This window comes from Toxorhynchites rutilus, chromosome 3 (genome assembly GCF_029784135.1).
Source record: "Toxorhynchites rutilus septentrionalis strain SRP chromosome 3, ASM2978413v1, whole genome shotgun sequence".
NCBI classification, from domain to species: Eukaryota; Metazoa; Arthropoda; class Insecta; order Diptera; family Culicidae; genus Toxorhynchites; species Toxorhynchites rutilus.
In genome coordinates this window covers 301,038,644-301,062,680 of record NC_073746.1, presented here as the reverse complement: position 1 = coordinate 301,062,680, position 24,037 = coordinate 301,038,644, and the positions used below count along the sequence as shown (strand labels likewise).

Sequence of the window (24,037 nt, the reverse complement as noted above, 5' to 3'; positions counted from 1 at the left end):
GTAACCTCTGCGTAGAACGAGATACACACTATAACATGGCTCAGCTTGGTCGAAACCATCCCAAATGGGTTATTTGAACTGATTGAGAACTAAGGATGACCTACGAATTAGAAACTTATTGTAATTCATTTGAAATTTACGTTAATTTTGTGAAGGAGTGAGAGTTTTTCCATCTGGTTCTAAAGTTATGAAACACTGGAATTTCAGTTTTTTGGATGTTTCGTGCCTGGACAAAACAATAAAGTTCAAATGGTCAGTCTTATAAATGAAGATAATTATAATGCCATACTCTATGTACTTCAATTCAACCGGCTCCTTTCACATCTCTGGAAACTCAGAAAAAATAAGTGATTGTGAAACGCAGTGTATATAAACAGATACAGTTGGTCTCAACCCCATAAAAAAAATACCATAGAAACCAAACAAATCAAGTTTTCGCCAGAATATAGATATTTGAGATGCCGTTTTTGCATTCATTATCTGAAAAAATATCGAAAATTCCGCAGAATTGACAAAAAGACGACTTACAGACAACTCTACTTCAATGAAATAATTAATTTTTCATATTGTAACAAAATGCTGTTGCATTTTGAGGTGGATAAACTTTTTTACATGCAGTATCATGGAAAATCCGGTCACTTTTGTTACAAATTTGGTGACTTCATAGCACATCATTTCAGAGAGCAGGGACGCGAACAACATTCGAACTCGTTATGCATAATTCCGGAACGAGCCAGAATGATTACCAAATTTATTTCCGACATTCCAGTTGAATAACAATTTGATGGTGGTTCGCACAAATTGGTTCGTTCGAAATACATTTTGTGAAATGGCCGAGAATTCACAAAACCCTTTCGATGGCACAGCCAATGCAAATGCATTAAGCACAATGCCAAAACCACAGCGCGCAAATTTTCCGCTGAGCTACGCACATTGTGAAATGTTATCTAATTTCGCGTTGCCACGCATCCGGAAACCACTATCAGCCTGAAACTAATTGTACAATTATGAAGGGTTCCTGTGGGTGAATTTTAATTACGTGTGCACATCATGGCAGTAGCATGGCATAAAGGGAACCATGGATGGGCCAACTGGGGGCAAAAAGGTTTCATTGTTTCTTCAATGACGCTGCAAGCAAATTCAATTATTAACGATCCATAGAAAAGTTTATCGTTTCGAAGCAATTAAAATTGCCATCCGAATGGCGGTTACTAAAATTTCCGGTTTGTCTGTGTTCCATTCGAACCAAAATTATCGATTCCCGATGGTTCAGATCCAAATGAGCATGAAGCTTCGAATGATATTTAATACATATTGAGTTTGATGAAATATGCATCACAACCGTAGATAACGACTTTAGCAAGAACAATGTTTTCCTGGTGGTGGATTATAAATTGGATTTTCGCTCTAAATAATAAATAATAAAAAGTGTCTCAAATCACCAATAAAAAGTTTATTCACCGCGAATAATACTACCCGTCCCAGAAGCTGCTCGTTACAGTTCGTCCTTTAAACTTTTCCCATGTGGATGATGCGCCTTCAGGTTCCTCCAGAAAGCGGAGCGGTCCTCAAACAGCCCACTTTCCACTGCAAACAGAGGCTCACTCCCGGGATTCGAGCTTCCAATGCGCAGATAGGTCAACGGGAATCCATTTGCCGGGGGCCACTTAGGCACAAACGATTCCTCGTCGGGTGTTGGATTACCGGTGCGGGCGAAGTTTACCCACAGTTTAGTAATAGCCGCTCGGACCTCCAACTCTTCCGGGGTCGGAACTGCTGTAACGAAAAGGTCCTTCGCGATGGGGAACAGGAACTGAAGCTCCTCGGCGTGGCACACACCTGCAAAGCGAAACGTTAGTTATGCCCGAATAAAGAAGTTATCTTTAACCCCAATGCCTCACCCGCCCACGCAATTACCTCGCTCATAACTCACCGTAGTAATTTTCCTTTCCACCCTCGAAAATCTCGGTGAAACTGGCGGCGGTCCGCTGTGCGAATAAGTACACATAGGTGGGACCCGGCCGTGTCTTCCGCCGATGGTCACCCTCCAACCGGATGTGTAAATATTCGTCCATCCCGGCCAGGAACCACGCGTCCGAGTAGAGCTGTGAGTAGAAAAGCGGAAAGACACACATACACACTGATATAAAATACAATCCAAACAGGGTAACAACAATAACCAACCACGTGGAAACTGGAAGGGCAAATATTTAATTAAATCCAACACGACCCCGCCACCACCAGCGTTACACTTCCGTTTGTTCGTTTCGCACGGCAGGAGATGTTGTTGACTCGCCGTGAAACCGAGCGCGGGAACGTTTGCCTTTTGCTCAGGAGAAGCTTCATTTTTTTTCTGCGCTCAACCCCTCCGGGCTTTAGTTTCATTTGGTCAATAAGAATTACCTCGCTCGAACAGAAATGGAAACAAATGGTGCCGTATCAAAATCCCTTACCCCATTTGGGCAGGGATAAGTTTCATCAACTGGGGCGGTGTTATCTGATCAGGTGTTTTCAGGGCATTTGTTTGACTGTTTTTTGCCAACTCACTCTGCTCACGGTTTCTTCAACTTCAACCTTCAGCGTTGTTGATTTTAAACAGGTAACATACCCATCTATCTTATTTTTATTTTCTATGTTACTTTGCAATTTAATTTTTTTATAGATTACTGATGGTCAAATTTCACTAGTGTCAATTCTATCACTAACTAAGTAGTGCTGAATGATAAGTATATGGTTCAACAAAACCAATCCTTCAAACGATGATTTTGAAATTTGTTCTACACTTTGTCCAAATTCTATAAGACCAGGTGATGATCTTGCTCCTTTGTGCTATTGTAAACAAACAATGCTTCAACTAATATTCTAGTGTATTGGTATTGGTGACTACCATATGCTGCATGATTTTCATATGGGTGTGTGCAAGTGGTAAGCGTAAACCAAAGGTTTTGTATTTTTCAAGTGTCAAGTTTCTATAAGACCAGTCACATTTTTCCGTTGTTTTAGTTGTTTTGATCAATAAATCTGGAAAATGCCGAAGGGTAAAGTGCTCACGGAAATAAAAGAAAGACAAATCGATGCATTTCACCAAGAAAATGTTGGTATCAGAGAAAATTCACGTCGGATTGGACGATCCCATCAAGTAGTGCTTAATTATTTGACGAATTCTCAAGGATACTGTAAGAAGGAGAGAGCTCCACGTAAATCGAAGCTCTCTGATCGGGATAAGCGGGAAATAGCTAGAACAGCTTCGTATACCTGATTTACGAAAGAAGGAATAGTACGGTACACCACGATTGAGGAGCTCAAGGTCGCAATTTCAGAAACATGGAAAAATATCGAGAAATTCGTTCGGCAGCAATTGGTAAATAGTATTCCAACACGAATTTTCCAGGTTATTAGCCGAAATGGCAAGGTTGCCAATTATTGACATGTAAATCAGCCGATCGTTTTGAATTTTTCATTGATAGTACTTATGAATTTTGAAGTGGTCTCATAGAAAGTGGACAGCTGGAATTATCATATTCAAGCACAATAAATAAACAAACAACTCTTTTGAACGAAATTGACGTTAAATATACTTTATTCTAAGCATTCAACAATGTATGAATGTATCATGTTGAAATTCTAACTGTTTGTGTTGCAACGAAATAGAATCTGGGTGGTCTTATAGGAGTTGGACAGAGAGTACATCTGCTATTGACCCATTCCAGCGTGACATGACAACGTTCTGACTCACTAAAAACAAATTTTGTCTCGATTTCACGTAAAAATCACACGATTTCGAAAAAGTAAATGATGTCAAAGTAAAATTGACAAAATTTCCTAAAGAAATTTTCAGTTGGAGAAACATTTATCATTAAAAAAAATTGAGTGGAAATGTTCACATCATGTTATTTAATTACTTGAAACACTTATTTCTGACTTTTAATTAATTATTTGTCTATACATTCCCAATATTGTTGCTGAATCATTTCATTATAATATAAAGTTGTCTTCAAAAAAAATTTCGTTCGAGATTTTTTACCCTCGCAAAGTGTTTTTCATTCATATAGAATACTAATTTGATACGGAAATGTTGATTTTCAATCATGATTTTAATTTTTGAAACGTGTTCATTCCGCCTGAAATTCAATTATTCTCTGACGCTCCCCTAACCTAGTAAACGAAGCCTCATTTCCATCAACGCGAATACTTTTGTGAAGTGACAACACCCGACTTTGACGTAGGACTACGTCTAACCGGAAGATATAGGGGGTAAAATGAAAATCTAGGCACCGAACATGTGGGAAAAAATGAAAGATTTCGAACGCTTATAACTCGAGCATTTCTTCATACATCGCAAAGATGTTTACATCAATTAATAGGAAATATTTCTACGCACCTATCACAATGAATAACATTTTATTTTTCTTGAGATAAACAAAAAAAATGTCAAGCATTGTCCAAACGCACTATGTGCCTCGTTTTGATTGGTCCAATTTGTGCTCCCTCAATGGCTCCGACCAAAAGGAATCCTACGTTTCTTCGCTTATGTCCCCGACATTACCCATCCGTCTTTTTGCAGTTTCCGAAACATACAAATAATCTTTGCTCTATGATTTGTCAACAAAAGACGAACGTAGATTCTAGTATAGAACAATTCCAAATTAAATCGACAAATGACAAAACATGAGTATTTTTGATTCGAATGAAAGTTTGTATTCCGTTTGGGTTGGAGGAAACATGAGTTTTCCACAGCAATTGAGAAGTTTTTAACTCAAGTGTAACTTTTGAAAAGGGCGTATCGATTTTAGTAAAATAAATCTTTGATAATGTATACCTCAAAAACTATGAGTCGTACCGAAATAGTGTCTTAGAAAAAGTTATAGAATATTGATGTTAAAACGTAAAAAAATATACACTGAAAAAAATTAATACTCTTTTTTTATTTACGATAAAAAAAACTTTAATTTGTAATATCTAAAATACACATTTTTATTTTTTTTTTGTTTTTTTGTATACAAAAGAAATCATGTAGAAAATTTAAAGAATGATTCCAAGATGGTAAAACTATTTTTGGCGAATTTTGTAGAACATCGAATTTTTATGAATTTTCGAAACTTCGAATTTTTGTTTGTTAACAATCATTTTCAGCCAAAAATTATGAATCCTGATGTGATTTAAAACAAAAAAGCTCTTTGTCAATATCCTTCTAAATGCATCCATTCTCGAGATATTTAAAAAAAATCTAATTTACTGTCTTTTTTTATAGTAAATAGGCTCTTTTAATATGTTTGTCATGTTAAACCGTCATGTTCATAAAATTTTATAAATTTGATTTCAATTTTCAACAACTTTTCCAAATACATCATTATGGTAAAAATATATGTTAGGCAGTTACGTTGAAAAACTGTGGATGGGTTATACCTATGATATAATCGCAAGGTTGTCGTAGGACTGCCGTTAGCTTAGTAATCATTTGTGTTTTTTTCAATCAGCAATAATCGCACTTCGAATGTTCCTCATTGGGTACGATACCGCCGCTGCACAGAGCTGTTGATTAAATTATTGATTAAACTAGTGAATGAATGAAACAATTTACGAATTCAATTGCAAACAAATCCCAATTTAGGTCAATTCATGCATTACGGTAGTGGTTATCGCAGCAAATAGTTATCAACATTTTGCCTAATCATCTAACGGCATGCGTAGAAGTTCAGTGAGCTGGCGACATGAAGGAATATGTAGTTTTGCATAACCAAGCCAAAGCGTTGTATTTGTACCCGCTTTTGTAGACCGTGTTAACAAAACGCATTTCGGAGTGTAAAAATGCATGGGGGTATAAAAAGTACTGCCGAATGCCGATTTTCCCAACTTATTGGTTTCGGAATCTGTGTTGGGATATTAGAGGCGAATGAACTGCAAAGTTTAAAGCCTCTTAAAAACAAAGAAGAAGAAAAAGAAGAAGAAGAAGTGTTGGGAAAACACCGGTTTGCAAAAAAAGGAAGCGAGTACAAAAGTACTCGCAGCTTGCATCTCATTTGCAATGCCAATTTCCCCAGGCTCCATGGTTTTTTTTCCAATTCATTTATTTGTAAGGCTCAATCGCATGAGCTTTGCGGAGCCACTAATTCATGATTTGTTTTTACAGAATTTCAACTTAAATCTATGTTTAGTAGGTTTCGACCGATTACTCGCGGTTCACTCGAGGTTAGAGGGGCAACAATTTTTGTGGGATGGATCAGGTTAGGGATATGGATATGAGGTATCGTTGTCTCAACCGAGAGTTGCCGCACGCACTGTAGCATTGTGCATAAAGACCAGGGATAGCATCTGGTGTTCGACTATCTGTCGAGGGTGGGCGACGGTGAGATGAGGGGATAGGCTCCATGGTTATGAAGTCTGTGTCAGGGAAACATCCATTCATTCCTGCGATGGTACCTCAATCGCTGTTCAATTATAACTGAGTGGATTTCCAAGCGGCGCTCGCTTATATACCGATTGGTGATTTCAATAGCCTGTTTTGAAAGCAATTTTAAGGCTATTGAAACAAGTTTTTGGATCAAAAAGTAACAAGTATACAACGCGTAGACATTTTATCTTTCGAATGAAGTGTTTATCATACCATTTCGTTCAGTTGTTTAGGAGCTATTAACGCTCAAAATCTCGGTCTCCTGCGTAACGCTTTCGTTTTCGAAACTATGGTTTTACACCTCGGTATAGAAATGAAAGACGTAGTCCTACGTCAAAACATTTGGGTTAAAACCCACATGTCTTCAAGTGTTTACTACTGTTTTTGCATCACAAACACCGTGATAATTGGGTAATTTGGCATCCATTTATAAAATCCAGAAGGTCATGGCATGGTTTAATGAATAGGGGCTTCAAGCTGGTCAGCTGGTCAGCTTGTTTATCAATTCAAAACCCTGTCAGGAACTTATGAGGAGCGATCGTACGTAGATGTAGACGTAGATGTAGACGTGGATGTAGACGTAGATGTAGACGTAGACGGAATAGTAGATGCAGCTTATAAGCAGTATGGGCCATTTGGAGAGCTTGAACGAGCAGTATCCTCTGTGTAGTACGAGCTACATACTACAACATGGCGCAGCTTGGTCGAAACCACCCCAAATGGGTTATTTGAACTGATTTAGAACTAAAGATGACTTACGAATAAGAAACTTATCGTAACTCATGTTAGGTTGACGTTAATTTTGTAAAAAAGTGAGAGCTTTTCCATCTGGTTCTATAGTTATGAAACACTGGAATTTTAGTTTTTTGAATGTTTCGTGCCTGAACACAACAATAAAGTTGAAATGATTAGTCTTATAAATGAAGATAGTTATCGTATTCTACACTATATACTTCAGGATCCAATCATTTAACCTAATCTCCAATGTATTCAATGCAAATGATATTAGATACCAGAAGCAGTAAAAAATCGAAATGAGAAAATCCCAATATTATGTTACCTTCATCTTTGAAGCTAGCCGACAGCCGAGAGAAACAGTGTCACTTACGTTTGTTAAATTCTGCTCCGTTTCCTTTGTTAGCTTTCGGGCATCGAAGTAGAAGCTGTTGATTGCCTCGGTAATGGTCTGCTGCCGGGCGGGATCCTCGTGATGGTCGTAATACAGCGAAATTGGCAACGCCCGGTCCCAGTTGTCGTTCAAACTGGCCCGTAGCTCCGGCACGTTGATAAGGGCTGTCGAAATTAAACAGAAGGTAAAAATAATCGTGAAACGTAAAACAATTGGTAGTTTGGTTTTATGTTATTGTCTACCAAACGAATTTGGTGTGGACTTATTTTGAAAACGGAGATAAAAGTTCAATCATTGACTTTTTTTAGCTCAACTTCTTCAACCGTTTGTGAAACCGTTTGTGAAGTTCACCCGATTTTCTCTAACGAAGCTTACAGAATGGCGTAAAAATATTGGCGATAAGAATTCCAAACAACAACCTAAAACTACCCGCTCAAAATCACTTATCGCTCAGTGTAATAAAATTTTCCCTCGAGAGAACAATCATGATCATATTACTATCGATTATTTTCAGTTTTACCCAGCTGAGTGCGTTAACAGCGAAATTGGTTTGGGAGCATTAAATTTAATTTCACCATCCCTATCTTTTCAGCAACATTGGCCCTCTACTGTACCCGTTGTGAATCCCGAACCAATTGGACCAATTGCATGCAACGTTCGGTGGTTCAAATTTGCAACCACGCCACCGCATCCGGTCAGATGCAAAATCTCCCTCACTATTCGCCAGCGGTTAGCAACCGTCCTGGATTGGGCTGCTTTAATGTACTGCTAATAGATTTGAAGACAGACACGAGACGTCTCGCACATGGTTGTACTAATAATGTAAACTTCTGCTCTGCCTGGAACGCCAGCTTTGTGTCCGTGAGACAGTGCTCGGTATGTCCGGGAGGAGACCCGGATGAGGTCTGCAATCCGAAGCAGCCGTTGGAAGATGACATGTCAGCTGTTATCAAATTTGGCAAACTGACGGCAACCGAAGGCACCACGCTGGGTGGGCAAAGCGAAGATTCAGCATCGGGCGCAGTGCCGCAAGAAAATTCAACGGAAATAACCATATCACACCAAAGTTCTCCGATGACAACGAAAGCCTCACAAACCTCAACAGAAGAATTGGGAGCATTAATAAACACAATCAATTCCAAACCGACAGAACCGCTCGATTCCGGACATGGGAATGCTAGCGACCCGGAAGAGCTTGAGGACCAGTCGACTAAGCAATCGAACAAAGAGCATAACAAATCTTCGAATGTTACTCCGGCGGTGCCGTTTATCGTTGCCACCCTGATAGGTGCCGCTTTTTGTCGAAGTTAATGATGACAATTAAAAGCTTTTGTACACAATACATCGGAATGCATCTTTTTTTGACGTAGGACTACGTCTTTGATTTCTATACAGGGGGGTCACTCCACGAAAAATTTAACGTTTATTAAGAGTTTTTTAATTTTTGTCGCCTGAGACATCAACAGGTGAAATAATAAAACAAGAGAGCAATTTAACAAATAAAAGGGGTATTTTTAACGAGCGGATGCGAATGTAAATCATGTATTATGCATTCTTTCTTCCAACTTCGTTCCCATGAATGTTGTATGTAACAAAAATTGCGTGCAATAACTCGTTCTATCTAACAAATAGGCAAGATGTTAAAGTAATCATATGCAAGATAGCAAAGATAATCAAAGCAAGGAGGAAAGTGTTACCCATACAGTGATCTTCATTATCCCCTTCCCGTAAGATTTTATTTTCAAAAGTGCTGACCAAATGCAAACGCTTCGATGGGTCACGCATCGAGTAACTTCACTACTCTGCAGAGCGTCTTACTGCCTTGTGATATGCAAGCGCGCCACGAGAGAGACTCGATATTGTACGTTGTGGCACAATCATTTCATATCGAGGAGACTCTATTTTGTACGTGAAAAGGTTAATTAGGAGGAGGCAGCAATTATGCGAAGACTCATTGAGATCTGCATTACATCGCAACACAAAAATGAAACGAAATGAAATATTAATATTCTTCATGACTCATGTTCATAATTCCCAATGACTCAATTCCTTCTATGATAGATTGAGCAGTAGAACCAATACGACTTGATTGTGATAGTCTGCAAACGAACATTATTTCCGAAAAAGCTACTGCTCCCGCTGCCTAATAATAAGAATAAGACAATGGAAAGAAATCACAATAACATAGCTATCCATTAAAAATAAAGCAACTTCATGATTTCATGTGTATTTTACTTCAAAATATCACGAAATCGTGAATATGTTCAACTTGTTTTTTCTTTTCTTCCCCATAAATTTCATATTCAATGTAATCAATGACGATATAATTTATATAATTCTGAACAATCACAGTCCTACGTCAAACTTCCGTCCGTGCCTCTAGGCTCAGACCCTTCTACTTTTTTGGACGTAGGACTACGTCTTTCCTAATGAAATCAGAGTGCCAGATCAGAAAACAGGTCTCGTTTTCATGGAATAAAGTTAAAGTTAATAACTTTTTTTGCTGCGAACGGATTTTAATGATTTGTATACCAATCGAATCGGAATCGTATAGTTTGATATGCTATACCTTAAAATACCCTGGTGTGTAATTGTTTAGATTGGTGAATACTAGAAGCCTTCCCACTTTCCCATGCCATTGTTCTGTCCATTTGTGTGCTTTCCTAACAGTGCAGTCAATAACGGGCAACTTAGGCAGCCGTGAGAATAGAAACGAAGAGGGGGATAAAGGAGAGAGAATACGTCGACGTAAACCCACTCCAGCGATGAGGAACGAGAAAAAAATGGTATTGATTCTGTTTATAAACGGATAAATTTACGTATCAGATAATTTTGTCATTGAAAAATGGGTGGGTTATATCTATGAAACAACTGCAATCTCGACGTGGGACCGCCGTTGGGTTGGTAATCATTTGTTTCTATTGATTAAATTATTGATTGAATGAAACAATATTCGAATTTAATTGAATTCAATATTTGCTGGGAAAGTGAAGAATTTAAACAAACACCATGTATCGTGAGGCACTTTGGTTTAGATGTCTGAGTTAGGGAACAAATTTCGATGGGAACAAAAATTCTTCCAACTTGCATGTAATTGTAATGCCAATTTCCCCAGGCACCTTCGTTTTGATGGCTGTGTTAGTGAACATACTTCTATGGGAACAAAAATACCACCCCACCCTGCCCCCCTTCCCGCAAATTTCATGTATTTGCGAAGCGGGTGCCCCAAGTACATTGATATTGAAGTCTGTGTTGGGGAAATCACAAATCGGACCAATCAAAACGTGGCAAGTATGAGTTTAGACAACGCTCAACATTTCACGATTGTGCATTGGTTTATCCCATAAAGAATAACATTTTATTCGATGTGATAGATGCGTAGAAATATTTCCTGTCAATTGATGCCAACATCTTTCCGACCTATTGAGATATGTTCGAGTTATAAGTATTCGAAATCTTTAATTTAATTTAAGTTTTCCAGCATGTTATGTGCTTATGTTTCCATCTTACCCCCATATAGTCCAGCTAGACGTAGTCACACGTCAAACCTTGAAATGATTATGGAATCGGAACAGCGAACGAGTCATTATGGGCCCTATTTCAGAAAACGAGTCGAGCAATTCGTCTCTTCTCTTCTCGGCTTCAGTCACTGTCGAGATGAGCAAAATTTTCTATTCCAGTACACGAGTTTCATTGAAATGTTTAATTTGGTAAACTGGAGAGACTTCAGTCAATTTTTCTCGGTATGATCAGTAATGTCAGATGAGAAAAACAACACACATTTTTGAAATTGATCAATTGATACTCTTTTCTCAGTGCCAAAATATTAAAAACATAACAAAAAGGAATAGGATTCATATATCTATTGGTTTCATTGATATTTTTTCTTGAGCGTATGGTTTCATCACTCAGACGTTTTGTTATTAAGGATTCATTGGGGGCAAAGTTTATTCACCTAATCAACGATTTATCAAGAAAAGCCTTGAATCTGTATGCATGTTTTTCCAATGAAGTAGTTGTTTTGAATTACTTATTCTCGTTCAATATGATGTAAAGACACTTTCCGTGCCGTATTAATATATCAAAACAGTAATCTGGCATCCCTTGATATTTTTAAAGATGATGATGACCCACCTCATACCCCTACAAAGGTTTGAACTAGCCGACTTATCTAATAGATAATATTTATATTTAACCAAATTAAGATATCAGTAATCAACGATTTATCAAGAAAAGCCTTGAATCTGTATGCATGTTTTTCCAATGAAGTAGTTGTTTTGAATTACTTATTCTCGTTCAATATGATGTAAAGACACTTTCCGTGCCGTATTAATATATCAAAACAGTAATCTGGCATCCCTTGATATTTTTAAAGATGATGATGACCCACCTCATACCCCTACAAAGGTTTGAACTGGCCGACTTATCTAATAGATAATATTTATATTTAACCAAATTAAGATATCAGTATTATAAAACAAAACAGCGAACTGACTCTGTTGCAGGCATGAATTTCTATTAATCGAACATCATAAATAGGCAAAAACTTTAAAAGAAAAACAATGGTCCTATCCTTATCGGCATTATCATAATGATAATCCCAACTTCAGACCCAAAGTTTTTTAAGGCATGTCAAGAAAATTTCCAACCCGGGAAGATCCTTGACAGATTGGGAATCGAACCCAATATCTAAAAGTGTCTACTTAGAACATGATAGAGATCTGCCACATTCAGAAATACTCGATATAACCATCTTATAAAAAGATAGTTTACGACAATTCTGAATGAGCTATCCCCATTCCAGTTTCCACTTCAGACCAACATAAAAATTTCATTATGTATCAGTGTTGTGCCAGTGTTCCATTAACATAGTCCAGGCCCACCAAACGCGCGCGAGGCTCAAACTCTCGTAGACAACGCTTATTACTTTTTTTACAATATACAATAACAAAACAACAAAAAAATCATCATCATCAGTACGAACATGGTAGTTTAACCTGTAAATAAATTTTATTAATTTTTATCAATTGAAACATAAATGAATGATTTAGGAAAAAAAATTATAAAACCTGTTTACAAAACAGATTTTACGTGTGAAATACACATTTTCTTAAACTCTGCCATTGTTGCCGCACGTTTTATTTCTCTGGGCATCGAATTGAAGAAATTTATACCTTTATATAACAACGAGTTCTGCGACCTACTAAACATAAAGTTGGGTGTTCTTGCATCATTCGCGTTTCTTGTATTGTATCTATGAACATCACTTCCTCTTTCAATTCGATCACACAAATATCGAGGCAACATATCGTTCAAAATTTTGAAGATGAACACCATTGTCATGTAATAAATTCTCTGCTTCACAGATAGCCACTGTAGCGCGTCGAACATCAAACTAGAGGAAGTGTATCTACTACATCTTAAAATCAAACTCATTACTTTATGAGTTCAATGTTTACATTTGTTTGTGTTGTTTGGAAAAGGCCCATTTGAAAATCTGTATAATCTTGCAATTACTGAATTGAATTTTACGATTGCAGTTTAAAACATACATTGCTTATGCAATACTAGTTACGTCGTGAAACAATTTTTGAAGGTAATGGTGGAACAGAAGAATACCGATGCTTTAAATTAACAAGGTGAACAAACACATCAAACTAACTAGACGATACGACTGATTTATCGGCGAGCGCGACCAAACGGTCGTCGAGTCGGACGAGCTTCTCGTCTGTTTTTGGTCGAGCTAGGCTTCTGGAATATGAAAACAAACGAGACGAGTGCTCGTCTGCTCGTCTCGTCTTCTGGAATAGGGCCCTATGTTTTGTAGTTGAATGAGAGGTACGAAAATAATATATAGTGATTTCTAGGGGAACTTTTCCTATCGGAAAAATAAAAGCAGTGAGAGACGTGAAAAAATGGCCTTTGTTATGTTTAGTGCGCGTACAAAGACTGTAGAATCGGATAAGTAAACGGTAGTCGCTATTTTGTACTGGTATGATGCCAATGTCTTAAGTGAAATCGGCTGAGATGCAAAATGTCGCAAAAGTTTCTGCACCTAGTGGGCTGGAAACGCAAAATTGAATAGCTGGAAACATGAATCTGAGCGGCCTTGAGGTCAAAGCATGAAAAGTTTCTGCAGCTAGGGGGCTGGAAACGTGAAACTGAGTGGATTCGAGGCCAAAATAAGGGAAGTTTCTGCAGCTAGGGGGCTGGAAACGTGGCTAGTGGCTAGATGGCCAAAACATGAAAAGTTTCTGCAGATAGAGGGCTGGAAACGCTGGATATTGAGTGGCCAGAACGTCAAAATATGAAATGTTTTTGAAGCTAGGGGGCTGGAAACACCGAATTCAATGGCTAGAAGGCCAAAATAAGAGAAGTTTCTGCAGATAGAGGGCTGGAAACGTAAAATTGAGTGGCCAAAACGTCAAAATATGAAATGTTTTTGCAGCTAGGGGGCTGGAAACATAGAATTCAATGGCTAAAAGGCCAAAATAAGAGAAGTTTTTGCAGCTAGGGTGCTGGAAACGTAAAATTGAGTGGCCAGTTGGCCAAAACATGAAAATTTTCAGCCACTATGGGGCTAGGAACATAAAATGGAATGATAAAGAGACCAATACAGTAGAAGTTTCTGCAGTTGGGGGCTGAAAACGTGAAATAAAATGGCTAGTGAGCCAGTATGATAAAAGTTATTGTAACTAAAAGAGTCAGGATGAATGGAGCATTTTTTGCATGTTGTATTAGAGAGAAGTTTAGCCTCCTGGGTTGGTTTATATAGTATTTTTCCTCAGATATTTTTGCCGCTTGTGAGGCTAAAAAAATTGAGATCATCATTTTTAGTATGGTTGGATTCGCTTCAGATGGATGAGAGTCGTCCGTTGCCCATGTTTAGATGTGAAAAATTGAAAGTGGCAAATAGAATAAAAAGTGGTTCGAGTGGAAAAGGTCGCTTAAATGATCACTGATCAGAAGCTAATGCGATCCAACGTGCTTCATTTGGGAGGTCCACTGTTTCAGGAGGTGGAAAGTAACTGAAGATTTCTCGATGTTGTTACTTGAAAAGCCTTGGTCGCGATGGAACTATTGGCAAGACGTCCTTGAACACTATAAGTTAAGGAACATGAAACAAGGCGCAAATGAAAGATTTTCTCATCGCGTTCTACGATTGCGACAGCAGCTTATGAACTGTGGTTGTGGAAGATTGTTCTTCTCTGGAACATCATCAGAAGATATTAGAGAATAATCAATCCCTTTCTGATATCGAAGCATTGAGCGAATAATTAGAAAGCGTGAGACTCAAGAGCTAGAAATGAGCAACAAGCATTTTCGAAAACGGGCACATTTCCAAAGATGCCGTATGTCCTGCGAAGGGACAAAAGTGTCGTAAATCTCAAACCAAAGTTAATTCGAAAAACATGTCGCTAGCGGTTTGGTGGAATAAATATTTAATCGCAAGTGGCACACTACACTTCGTGTATTGTTCGCGCAAAGGCAAGAAAGAATCGCTGCTTCTAGAACTGCTTTTACAAAGCCAAGGGTTAATGATTTATTTTCTAAGGCTCACCGAAACTAATCTAATAAAGAGTGAATTATGAAATTTCCTTGTATTTATGAATAACTAGTTGACCCGGCAAACTTCGTCCCGCCGAAAATTAGTTTTTTGTTCCTTCAAACCTTCAATCCTTCAAACATTCACTTTTTTTACTATGAGCAAGTTCAATCGCAAAACTGTTCATTGATTGATCTTCTAATCGATCCCGTAGAATTTACCTTTTACTATAAAATTCTTAGTATTTCTAATAACACTCATCATTATAATATCAGATTTTTTTCAGACACAATTCTCGTTGAAGATTTTTCAACCACTTGCAAATAACATGTTTCTCCGTTACATGGAATAAATGTTTTATACAGAAAATCTGATAGAATAAAGACAGCCCTAAATCGGACAATTCCTTCCTCGAGTTCTGCTCTTACCAACACATCCGGCGATCATTTTTTTTTTTTTGTATAGATAGAAGAAGATATAGGAGTGCGTTTCATCTCATTAAAATCCATTTCCAGTTTCAAACAAAGATCAATTTCGCTAGTGCAAACATCAAATGAACTAACAGCACTTGTCACTGTGCAATAGTAGAATTAGAGTGTTCCGAAAATTTTCAATTGTCATGTTTGGTTGGAATATTTTTGGTTGAAATATGTGTAATATTTTTATGGGACCCCCTCTCCATTCCAGAGGAGAGAGGGGTATCATACCATCATAGAAACATTTCTCATACCCTAATGCCCTCATATCCCAACTTGTGCTTGATTAGTTCTCGAGTTATGCAGAAGTTTATGTTTTGTTTGTATGGCAGCCCCCCTTAGAAATGGGGGAGGAGTGTATTCACCATAAAAAGGTTTCATGCCCCGTAAAACCTTCACATGCCAAATTTGGCTACATTTACTTGATTAGTTTTCGAGTAATGCAGAAATTTGTGTTTCATTTTTATGGCAGCCCACCCTTAGAGAGGGGTGTGGAGAATCTAACCATCATAGAAACATTTATTGCGCCCTAAAACCTTAATATGCCTAATTTAGTTTAATTTGCTTAATTAATTCTCAAGTAATGTAGAAATTTGTGTTTCACCCCCCTTAGAGAGAGGGGTGGAGAGCCTAACCACCATAGAAACATTAATTGCACCCTAAAACCTCCATATGCCTAATTTGGTTCCATTTGCTTGTTTAATTCTTGAGTTATGCAGAAATTTGTGTTTCATTTCTATGGCAGACCCTCCCCCTCAGAAAGGTGGGAAGAGTGTTGAACCACCATAGAAAAGTTTCTTGCCCCCTAAAATCTCCACATGCCGAATTTGGTTCAGTTTGCTTGAATAGTTCTTGAATTATGCAGAAATGTATGCTCCATTTGTATGGCAGTCCAAGGAAGAGGGAAGGAGTGTCTATTCATACGTGTCCCCTGAAACATTCGCATGACAAATTTGGCTCCATTTAATTGATTAGTTTTTGTGTCTAACAACCGTAAAAACATTTATTGCACCCCTCCCTTCTTGAATTAGAATGGTGTGCACGTAAGCTTCATTGTGCCGACGCGAATTGCTAATATCTCTTGTATTATCCAAAAACAAATCTACAACTGTCGTGGACTGTGAATCCAGTACGTGTCCTCAACGTTTGGAGAGTGATTTTTTGCCAAGTTTGCAACCAGTGCTTGCCAAAAATCGTAAATAATAATTCGCAATTTCTCTGTATCGAAAGTCACACCGAGAAACAAAGAGATCACATTCGAGCAGTTCGCAGTTTGTTCGGTGAGAAATCATCATCATAATGACGGATGAAGCTCTTCGCTGTCTCCGTAGTAACTCAACTACGAAGGGGTCCGGCATGACCATTGATTCCGATATGACCGTTGCGCAGCTAGCGAATATGATGAAATCTCAGTTCGCTACGTACCAGAGAAATACAGTGGATGAAATCAGACGGCTAGAGGACTCTCTTCAAACTCGGATGGAGAAACTGAGATCTGACATCGCGAGTGACGTCGAACAAATTCGGGAGGAAAACAACAAAATCACCACTCAACTCGTCAATTCCATCGGAGATAACAAAGCTGAGTGTCTTGCGGCTGTTGACAGAAGTATGCGTGCTAATGATCTCGTCGTCAGCGGAGTCCCTTTCAGCTCAGGAGAAAATCTGATGAACTACTTCGTCGCTTGGAGTCGTTCTCTGGGATTTTCTGATAATAACATACCACTTGTTGATGTCAGAAGACTTGCCAAAGGGACTCCTGTCAATGGCACCGCATATCTGATTTTACTTCAGTTTGCTTTGAATGTGCAGCGAAATGAATTTTATTCTCGCTATTTACGCTCTCGCAAGCTTTCGCTCACGGGCATTGGGTTTACAACGAGTAAGCGCATTTTTGTAAACGAAAACCTAGGAGTGGCAGAGAGGGAATTGCGGTCAAAAGCTCTGCAGATGAAAAAGCGAGGCCAACTGATCGGTGTCTACACGAAATTTGGGATTGTTTACGTGAGGAAGAATGCTGATAGTCAAGAGATACCCATTTTTTCGGACAACGATCTACAAAAATTGCTATAACCTTTCCTATTTTCGTTTTTTTTTATTCCTCATATCCATATCCTCTACTCCCATGACTCCCCTCCTAAAAGTAAAACTACGTTTCTGCTGCTGTTGATGCTGTTCCCGTTGTTGCTGTTGTTGCTGATGCTGCTGTTGGAGATCGATGCTGGAAATCACAGCAATTTTTGCTGCTCATATCTGATGTGATTTGTTATTTGAATTCGAGTTCGCGTCGCGAAGGTTGTTGTAATGAATGAACTGAATATGAATGAAATGTCGATAGTGATCATGTTGAAATCTCTAATTAACATACTAGTGCTCTTTATTTATTTCTTCTTATTTGCCATTGCTTTATCCAATCCTAATGGCTAGTCGGTCCAATGCCAATGCCTCCACGATCCTGTGTTTGCCGGGGACTGTTATGAAGTGTGCTCTTCATCGTGGAAAATTATCTGTGTGTAGTGTCAATAGTCAGAGTCTTTGTGCTCGCAAGCTTTGTAAGTTAGATGAACTGAGACAAATACTTCACCTTGCTTCAGTCGATATCGTCTGTGTTAATGAGACCTGGCTCAATGAACGCATTGATGATTCTGTTTTAGGAATTCAGGGTTATAATATGATCAGGCATGACAGGAAAGGACGTCTAGGTGGCGGAATCATGATGTATATGAAAGCTGGACTGAGGTATAAAGTTATAGATGTTTCTATTTATCAACCTGGTATTCCGTGCTCTGAGTATGTAGCAGTCGAGATAACGTTGGGCAACGAGAAAATTTTTCTCTCTGCATTCTATAATCCACCAGAAGTAGATTGTGCTGACACAATTGATAAGTTGTTGTGTAACTATGGAACAAAATTCGAAAACGTACTCTTAGTAGGTGATTTCAACACGAATCTTCTTGACCACAATTCAACCAAGACATCTAGATTCAAATCTATCCTGTCTATCCACAAGATGTTGTGTTTAGGTTGCGAACCAACATTTTTCCATAAAAATGGCGCCTCCCAATTGGATCTTATGTTGGCTAACTGTTATTCCCGTTTGCTTCGCTTCAATCAAATCGACGTGCCTGTTTTCTCAAATCACGACTTAATTTTCGCATCACTTGATTTTGAAATATTACCAACTCCAAGACAAGTTGAATATCGAGACTATTATTCAATGGATGTAGATGGTATTTTTCAAGTCTTTCAATCTTTTGATTGGTTAAGTTTTTATCGATCAAATGATCCTAATGTATTGCTTAAGTTTTTCAACTCAAATATAAAATACTTGCACGATAATTTTGTACCTATTCGAACACTCATACCGGATCAAGCTAAAAACCCTTGGTTTAATGATCGCATCTGTAAATCCATCATTGATCGTGATCTGGCTTACAAAAAATGGAAAAATAGCAAAAATCCTAATGATCATAAAGTATTCAAAACACTTCGGAACAAAGTGACTCTGCTTATTCGTCAGGCGAAGGAAACGTTTTATGGTAGCCGGATTGACACTAATGTTCCTTCTAAACAATTATGGAAGAGATTGAAAATCTTAGGGCTAGGTGAATCTAAGAAATCACCTCCTGTGTCATTTGATTCAAATGAAATAAATGAAGTTTTCGTTAGCAATTTTTCTGAAAGATCAAGTTTTGTTCAAAATGACAACAATCAAGCTTTTATTGCACGAAATTCATTTTATTTCAATTTAATAAGCGAAATTGATGTCGTAATTGAACTATTCCACATGAAATCTAATGCAACAGGTCTTGATTCTCTTCCAATCAAATTTCTGAAGGCAATCAATCCACTTGTGATTAAACCCATAACCCACTTATTCAACTGCATCATAACAACAAGCATTTTTCCCGAGGGTTGGAAGAAGTCGAAAATAATTCCGATCAAAAAGAAAGCTAATTTGGACAGTATTCAGAACCTACGTCCAATAAGTATACTTTGTGCGTTATCTAAGGTATTCGAACGGATTGTCAAAAACCAAATCTGCACTTATATAAATCAAAATAATCTGTTAAGTTCAATTCAATCCGGATATCGTCCTAAACACAGTACAAAAACTGCTATGCTGAAAGTATTTGATGACATTGGGATGGTCTTGGATAAGGGACGACCAGTTGTTCTATTACTTCTGGATTTTTCTAAAGCCTTCGATACAATTTCCCACGAAATGCTTTGCAAAAAATTGGCTCAAAACTTCAATTTTTCTAACCATTCAACCACACTTATTCAATCATATTTAACAGATCGAACCCAGACAGTTTTATGTAATGGAGATTTTTCTAGATTCCTTCCTATATGCTCTGGAGTACCTCAGGGCTCAATTCTAGGACCAATATTGTTCTCCTTATATATTAACGATCTTCCTCAAGTGTTGAAATTTTGCAAAATTCACATCTTTGCGGACGATGTGCAAATTTACTATGATTGTCAGGATAATTCGGCAACAATGGTTTCAAAGAAAATCAACGATGATTTAGCCAGAATATATGCATGGTCGAACATGAATAAGCTTGTGTTGAATTTTAATAAAACCAATGCTTTATTCATAAACAACTCTCAAAACAACATCATACTAAAACCGACGTTGCAGTTTAACAACTCAACAATAGAATTTGTTGAAGATGGTGTCAGCCTTGGCATCACTATTCAATCCAACTTTAGTTTTGATAAATATATATTCAAACAATGTGGGAAAGTGTATGCTGGTCTTCGTACATTGTATGCTACTACATCTTTCCTCAGTGCGGATATGAAACTCAAGCTTTTCAAAAGTCTTGTATTACCTCATTTCATCGCTTGTGATTTCCTGCTTTCCGAATCATCAATGTACGCTCAATCGAGATTACAAATAGCATTGAATGCATGTGTACGATATGTATTCAACTTGAATAGATTTTCCAGGGTTTCTCATTTACAGTATCGTCTGCTTAATTGCCCATTTATAAAGTTTGCGCCTATGAGATGTTGCTTATTCTTATTTGATCTTGCGAGAACAAGCCATCCTGGCTATTTACACGAAAAATTAAATATTTTGAGAACCGCGCGCGCAAGGAAATATGTTATCCCTCGACACTCCACTTCCAAATACGGCAATTCATTCTTCGTGAGAGGTGTTTCACATTGGAACTCATTACCCAATAATCTTACTCTAATGAATTCGAAATTTGCATTTAAGAAGAAATGTTTAGAGCACTTTAACCGTTAAATTAGTAGAATTAGTCAAATTGAAATCATAAAAGTTATATTAGTGACGCACTGTTCTGTATACAAATCATTGTAGCATTTAAATGAGACCGAAGTCTCAAGTTACATAATACAAATTAAATAAATAAATAAATAAATAAATAAATAAAACCTCCACATGCCAAATTTGGTTTCATTGCTTGATTAATTCTCGAGTTGTGCAGAAATTTGTGTTTCATCTTTATGGCAGCCCCACCTAAGAGAGGGGGAGGGGTATCTAATCACCATAGAATCATTTATTGCACCCTAAAACCTCCACATGCCGAATTCGGTGCTATTTGCTTGATTAATTCTCAAGTAATGCAGAAATTCGAGTTTCATTTGTATGTCAGCCCCGCCTTAGAGAAGGGGGGTGGCGAGTTTAACCACCATAGAAACATTTATTGCATCCTAAAACTTTCACATGCCAAATTTGGTTCCATTTGCTTGATTAATTCTCGAGTTATGCAGAAATTTGTGTTTTATTTTTATGGCAGCCCCACCTAAGAGAGGGGGATGAGTATCTAACCACCATAGAATCATTTATTGCACCCTAAAACCTCCACATGCCAAATTTGGTTCTATTTGCTTGATTAATTCTCGAGTAATGCAGAAATTTGAGTTTCATTTGTATGATAGACGACCCAGATTGTTGTCGACGAGCACTTCACGTTAGAGTATCGCGTTTATATTTTCTCTCTTTTAGTAGATATGGAGTGTATCATAACCGAAACAGGCCTGACATGCGAATACCTTACGAGTAAAGTTATTGTCAAGTTTAAAAAGCTGTACTTGATGAATTGATGAATGTCAACATCCTAGACTGCCGCCATCTCGAAACAGATTTTCTTTCTAAGTTCAGCCATCCCTGACTACCTGATGGTAAACTAATTGAGGCTGCCTTCAAGACATTTTGTTGTAAGTACATGAAGCGCCTAAAGTACAAGTCAGTGCTAACTAGGTGCGCTATACCACTTTCGGAGGACAACATGTGGATTAACCTAGCAGAGGCACCCACTCAAGTTCTCTGTATGTTGACTTTTGAAAAAATAGCAGTGATAAGTTGAATCGCTCTTTCAAGGAATGTTTCAAACCGAAATCCTGAAGAGTGCTTCCTTTCTGGCCCAACAACAACTACAACAAACAATCAGCAAACACAATGGGCCTGATTCTCGAATACACCTCGAATACACTTCACGGTGGAAACGGAATGAAACGTATCCGCGATTACAACGGTACGGTGTCGACATCTGGATACGAGATTAGTTTCACACTAAACTTATCATTATAATATCAAATTATCTTCAGATAACATTTTTGTATGAGATTATTCTATCACATGAAGGAAACAAAGTTTTCCACTCACATTGAATACCAGTTTGATACGAAGAAGTTAATTTTCATTAATGATTTTTTATTTGAAAAGTGCTCATTCTGCCTGAAAACTCATTATCATTTTCGACACTTCACTAACTAGTAAAACATAGTTCAATGGCGTGCCGTTTATTTTGTTTACACCGTGAAGTGTGTTCGAGAATCAGGCCCAATGTCTTCACCACGTTGTCAGTTGACGAAATAAAAAGGAAAACAGCAAAAAAAAACACGAAGAACTCATCATTGTTCAGTGATGAAGCTGATTTTTGATTAAATAAATACACCAATGAACAAAACAGCCCCATTATCAGTGAAGATAATCATCGTGCCATTGTCAAAACACAGCTGCATCCTGGAAAAGTTGCTCTCTGATACTTTGTTTTGCTTCTTTGTTTTTAAGAGGCACTTTGCAGTTCATTCTCCTCTATCGTTAGATGTGCTTTATAGGTGGATGGAATCATTGATCCGTTTTCTACAAAAATGATGACATTAGGTCAACAGAATTACATCAAAAATGATCGTGTAATTCCAAGAAGCTGGAATGACTGGCAATAATGATGAAAATCCGAATTTTCTGATATCGGTTCGTCATTACTGAAATAGGGCAGGGCATGTTCATTTTAGTAATAACGCTGAATAAAGTAAGGTGAGCTGAGTTCATTTTATTAATAACGAATGATGAAGTAAGGTGAACTGAGTTCATTTTAGAACAACAAAGTACGGTGTCGACATCTAGAAACGTTTTGAACCGATGAAGCAAGCATAAGCCATTAAAATAACTATGCAGAAAGGCAGTTTTTAATCGTCAAAAGTAACGACAATATTATTTTTTGGGTAAGATATAAAAATTCAAGCATACCTGTTAAACTAAAGAGCATAGCAGTACTGTGATGATAATGGAAATGATTGTGCAGGGTTGATGAATAATGATAATGTAGATTGAAGTGAATCTCGAATGAATATCATTACTGGTAATGACAATACGGATGATCGTATATGGGCCGATCAACCGTTAGTAGTGATCACTTCAGGGTCATGATCATCGACTTCTCTGAAACACAATTTAGGAAGGGCCTCAATACTGATCATTTTCCCCTGCTTTCCGATTTTAAAATTAATGATCGCTTTATCGCAAATTGAATGGCTGATTGTATGTGACATCAGCAATAATAAAGGTTGCGTGTTTGGGTTGTGCGTGTGTTCTTTGAATCGTGTAGAATGATACGCATGGTAGATAGCTACGATTGTTAACGCAGTAGTATTCAAATTGTATTCCGCTAGCCGCTTCTTTTGATCAGCACGGTTTGAGGAGCACATATTGGGCTGATCAAATGCGGGATTTAGCGCGTTTAGATAATGCTTAACATATTATTATATCATATACATAATTTTCTTTATTGTGATGGATGCGTAGAAATATTACCAATTAATTTATACAAAAAGCTTTGCGGTCTATTGAGAAATGGTCGAGTTATAAGCGTTCGAAATTTTTCATAAGTTCCTACATGTTCAATGTTTTGTTTTTTTCATTTTACTCCCATATCTTTCAGTAAGACGTAGTCTTACATAAAAAAAGATTCATTCAAAAACATCACATTCAACAACTTAAAACTTTTCGTTACTTACAGGCACTCTTCAATGCTCCTTCATCCTTCGTTAACCCAGTCATCCAGGGCAACGAAATTGCATGCGGTTCGTACTCATCCCTAGGATGTTTCGTGATAAACGCCCCTGGCAAATCAGGCTCAACCACTGGTGGAAAAGGAATCATTGGATCGGTATCCCATATCTGTAAGAAAGACAATATCATGAGTTTCTCTATCAAAAACTTCGTTTCAATT

The 24,037-nt window shown here is 37.7% G+C and overlaps 2 protein-coding genes across 3 annotated transcripts in view; one reads left to right on the top strand and one right to left on the bottom strand.

Moving 5' to 3' along the window:
• Positions 1 to 1,431: 1,431 nt before the first annotated feature.
• The window catches only part of LOC129778159 (venom carboxylesterase-6), a 70,823-nt gene continuing 48,217 nt past the window's right edge, over positions 1,432 to 24,037 (bottom strand). Inside the window, exons 3-6 of the mRNA XM_055784891.1 lie at positions 23,823 to 23,985; positions 7,500 to 7,684; positions 1,934 to 2,105; positions 1,432 to 1,839 (exon numbers count right to left, since the gene is read on the bottom strand). Of these exons, the coding sequence (XP_055640866.1) occupies positions 1,496 to 1,839; positions 1,934 to 2,105; positions 7,500 to 7,684; positions 23,823 to 23,985 (864 nt within the window). The 3' untranslated portion in view covers positions 1,432 to 1,495. The remainder of the gene's footprint in view (positions 1,840 to 1,933; positions 2,106 to 7,499; positions 7,685 to 23,822; positions 23,986 to 24,037) is intronic.
• Positions 7,673 to 9,003, top strand: LOC129778160 (uncharacterized). Of its 2 annotated transcripts, none has more exons than XM_055784893.1 (2): positions 7,673 to 7,704; positions 8,113 to 9,003. In XM_055784893.1, exon 2 carries the CDS (start codon positions 8,169 to 8,171, stop codon positions 8,829 to 8,831), a length of 663 nt encoding a protein of 220 aa, XP_055640868.1. In that variant the 5' UTR covers positions 7,673 to 7,704; positions 8,113 to 8,168; the 3' UTR covers positions 8,832 to 9,003. The 2 variants fall into 2 exon arrangements, with proteins under 2 accessions (XP_055640868.1, XP_055640867.1); XM_055784892.1 differs by lacking the exon at positions 7,673 to 7,704 and adding an exon at positions 7,985 to 8,048.